This window comes from Chrysochloris asiatica, unplaced genomic scaffold (assembly GCF_000296735.1).
Source record: "Chrysochloris asiatica unplaced genomic scaffold, ChrAsi1.0 scaffold00116, whole genome shotgun sequence".
Lineage (NCBI taxonomy): Eukaryota > Metazoa > Chordata > Mammalia > Afrosoricida > Chrysochloridae > Chrysochloris > Chrysochloris asiatica.
The window spans coordinates 5059625-5063946 of NW_006408634.1; the positions used below are offsets into that span (position 1 = coordinate 5059625).

The following is a 4322-nucleotide window of genomic DNA, read 5'->3' on the forward strand; positions in this document are numbered from 1 at the left end:
CAACAACAATATGTAGGGAAGTCAAGAACAGGTCAAGGGCTGTGACCTTAGATGTCCTTGTAGAACTGCACTCATGGAATCCAGATGCTGCGCTGTGAGGAAGACATTGAGATTAAATCAAGGATCATCTATCTGGGGTTGGAAGTCATGGGGTCTGGGATCAGAGGTCAGGGTCATAGGGTCTGGGATCAAATAAACTAGGATCGGAGATTACTGTAGAATTGGAAGCAATGACATAATAGATGATGCAGAGCTGGGGTTGAGGGTGAAGATGAAGGCAAGGAACATGGAATCAGAAGAAAAAGAAGATAGGAGGTGAAGTTGGAGTAGAAGGAGAATGAGTCTGTGAGGCTGAAGATCGAGGCCATAGTATCTGAAATTAGATGGGCAAATCCATCTGGATTCATCATATCTGAAGTTGGAGGACAAGAGGGTCTTGAGTCATGGCATTTGAATTCAGTGAACTGGGACCAAGGGTCACAATGAATTGAAGTCATAAATATGAAATTTAGAGGTTTTAGGGTTATGCACTGGAGGTCACTAGGGAGCTAGTGTATCAGCTTGGAACTGGAGATCAGGAGTTGGGCTTTCTCAAGAGCAGAGATGTGGCTCCAACATGGAGAGCTTTGGGAGACCCTGTAGCACCCATCTTCTACCTCCAGACCCATTCCCGGACCGGCTCCAGTGTCTCAACCTCTCCATCGTCTCAGATGCCACTTGTCGGGCTGTGTTCCCCGGGAGAATCACAGACAACATGGTGTGTGCAGGAGGCATCCCCGGGGAGGATGCCTGTCAGGTATGTGAATTCAGGGACTCAAGGTCACTTAAGAGAGGAAATGCGGAACAGAGAAAGGATGGGGAGACACTGAAGGCAGGAGGAAAAGAGAGGAGGAGTGGGAGAAGTTATAGAGAGGCGAAGGAGTTGGAAAAAAGGGAATAGAGGGCAGGGGACAGATGGAGTCAGAAAGTAGGAGTGATCCAGAATAAGGGTGGGAGAGAAACCGAGAACAGGAGGGAGAACCAGGGAACAGAGGAGAGAGATGGATGGTGGTGATGGGGACAGAGGACAAACAGAAGGAGGAAATAGATGAGTAAAACTGAAGGCAGGTACAAAATGAGAGCTATAGAGAAAACAGTGATGCAAAAGGCTAGCCAGAACTTGGAACTCAAGTCAGAAATAAGTAGTCTGGGGCTCCAGGTCTTCCCTATAGCATCCTCCAGTTAGTGCTAGTTCAGGTGAGAGATGAAAGCAGAAAAGAGAGTCTATGGACCATCTCACCCTGTAATTCTGTGTTCTTGTCCTCTCGCATCCTTTAGAAAGTAGATTTCCCCATCTTACGGACCTTAAGGGAGCCTTCTACCCTTTAAGCTGTCTCACACTCTTTCCCTGGGATTGGTTATTAAATGTGCTCTTTACTCATTGGGTAAGACCCCAGCCATTGTCCTTTAGGGAGCCCTCTACCCTTCCCTGGGATTAGTCATTGGTGATAGTGTTCTCTTTCCTCATTGGCCAGGGTTCCAGATATTGACCTTATAATAGTCCTCTGCCCTTCATAAAGTTCCGCCCTCCCTTCCTGGTTTAGTCATTGGAGATAATGTTTTCTTCTTTCATTGGGCAAGGCCCTAGCATTGTCCTTAAGAGACTCCTTTCCTAATGAAGTTCCACCCTCCTCCCTGGGATTGGTCATTAGAGACAGTGTTCTCATCTCTCATTGGTCAGAGGTCCAGCCTCTGTCTTTAAGACAATCTTTTGCCCTGTATGGAGTTCCTGCTTTCTTTCCCTGGGATTCATCCCTATAGATGGTGCTTTCTTCTCTTATGGGTGCCATTGTCCTCAGGGGACCTGTCTGCATCCCTTTCCCCAATGTCCAGGCTTAGAGACACTAGTCCAGGAATGAGTTGGTGGGTTTGGGGGAGGAAAACGGGAACAGGATATCTCCTGGATTTTAAAAGTGTTTCTTCTCCTTCTTCCCTTCAGGGTGACTCTGGGGGCCCCCTGGTATGTGGGGGAGTTCTTCAGGGTCTGGTGTCTTGGGGGTCTGTAGGGCCTTGTGGACAAGAAGGCATTCCAGGAGTCTATACCAAGATTTGCAGATACGTGGACTGGATTAAGAGGATCATAAGGAACCATTGACTTACTCCTTCCCCCTCAATCCTCAGTGTGAGGGTCACTATGGCCCCCAGGACACCGGCATCTTCTCCATCATCATCTACATCTCCCACTCTTCTGAGTCTGGGAACCTTCTTCCTGGAACTTCAATTTCAGTCAGCCCTTCTAAGACTCATGGTTGGGTGGAGGTTAATGATTTGGAATAAAAATAAGTGGAAGAGGGGTTATATCTGTCTATTTAATGTCCTCATGCTGGTTGTAATTAGATGGAAGGGTCATGGGACCCCTAACCACAGGTGTAAAATAAGAAATCAGAGACGGTCACACTTCAATGAAATACATTTACTTATGAAAATGAAATCAAGAATCCTTTTCTTTCTCTCTCTCTCTCTTTCTCTCTCTCTCTCTCTCTCTCTCTCTCTCTCTCTCTCTCTCGTCAGCTTAACAAGACAGGACCCAGTGTTAAAAAGCTTTCCAAGGACCCATGAAGGACCTAAAAGTGGGAGGAGGGTTGTACTGGCTCCTGAACAACAAAACGAAAACTGCAAAGTCAACACTCACAACTGTTTAATTAAATGTCTATAAAACATAGCATTCTTCCAACTAGCCAACAGCAATTTGATTCTTCTGTAGTTTAACAAGAGAGCACTGGGCTGGTGGCACAATGGTCAAAGCATTCAGTGGCTAACCAAAAGGTCAGTGATTGGGATCCACCCACCAGTCGCTCCCTGGGAGAAAGTTGTATCGGTCTGTTTCTGTAAAGGTTTACAGCTTGGAAACCCTATGGGGGCAGTCCTACCTACTCTGTCCTTTAGGGTCACTTGATGGTCGTGGATTAGGTGGTGGTGGTTGTGTGCCACCGAGTTGGTTCCAACTCATAGTGACCCTAAATAGAGTTTCCGAGGCTGTAAATCTTTACAAGAGCAGAGTCTCATCTTTCTCCCGCAGGGTGAGTGGTAGATTCTAACTGCTGACCTGTGGTTATCAGCCCAGTCCACAATCCACTACACCACTAGGATTAGGTTTGTTCTTGTTAATTTCCATTGAGTCAGTCTTGACTCACAGTGACTCTGTATAGAGTTTCTAAAGAGCTGCTGGTGAGTTTGAACTGCCGACCTTGCAGTTCAAACCAACCTCGCAATCCAGTGCTTATCCTATGGCTAATTGAGCATAAATTTTTGAATGAGGGAGGAATGTGGGCTTGTTTTGATATGTCTATGATGATGAAGAAGTTGGGTACAGTCTTGGAAAGCAAAAGTGATCCTGTTCACTTTTTCGATTCTGTCTCTAATGCCTCTCCAGGGACAAAGGTCAGGAGAATATAGAAAGAGAAAAACTTCTCCCCAAACCCATCTACTTGGAATTAGAGATGAGAAAGATGGAGGAATGACCATCACAGTGATAGGAACCTTGGCTGAGTATCTACAGCGCTTGTTTCTTTCCATACGGAATCTTCTAGAGTCCTTATCCCAACTCCACCATGAGGCAGAGTTGCCACCCCCAATTCACACCCATTTCACAAGTGAAGAATCTGAGCCTCATGGGGGGTGGAGTCCTTTTTCTCACGTCAAGCTGGTAGGAAGAGGAAGAGCTAGGGCTGGTTGCTATCTGCAGCTGGACATACCGCGCCTTGTTTCACATCTGGTAGGGGAGAGAGGAGAAGAAGACCAAGACAGATGCTAAGGAGATCAAACTGACACCAAACAACCTGGGAGAAGTAGGGATCCGCACGTTTTCAGATGAGGAAATTGAGGTGGTTCAGAGACAGGAAGCCATTCGCCCAAGGCCACACAGCAAGTAAGTGCTATGCAGTAGCTGGATACGAACCTGGGGTGTCTGTGTATCTGGGAGGCTGGAAGAGGGAAGCAGAAGGAAGGGTCAGTAGAGAAAGACAGCCCCCAGAGGAACCTTGGGGGTTGGGACAACTGGAAAGGGTTCATTTACTTTTCCTGGGCTGTGACTCCCCACAGGCCCTGACCTGCCTCCCCCACCCTCCTGTCCTGCCCCTTCTCCTGGGGGCAGCCCCACCTCTGCCCCAGTTTTTTTTTTTTTCCTCCCTTTCTTGGAATGGAGAAGGGGAGGGGCCCAGAGGAGGCCAGGGGGTCCACCTGGGTTTGGGGATAGGGAGGGAGAAGCAGAGAGAAGAGTAGAGACAGAGACCTGGAGATTAGGCAGAAGGGAGAAACAGAAAGACAGAAAGACAGGGAGAAGA

General features: G+C 47.5%; 1 protein-coding gene across 1 annotated transcript in view; it reads left to right on the forward strand.

Moving 5' to 3' along the window:
• KLK12 (kallikrein-related peptidase 12) overlaps positions 1-2134 on the forward strand; it is a 5482-nt gene extending 3348 nt beyond the window's left edge. The window contains exons 4-5 of the mRNA XM_006868131.1: positions 663-796; positions 1979-2134. Of these exons, the coding sequence (XP_006868193.1) occupies positions 663-796; positions 1979-2134 (290 nt within the window). The remainder of the gene's footprint in view (positions 1-662; positions 797-1978) is intronic.
• Positions 2135-4322: the final 2188 nt, after the last annotated feature.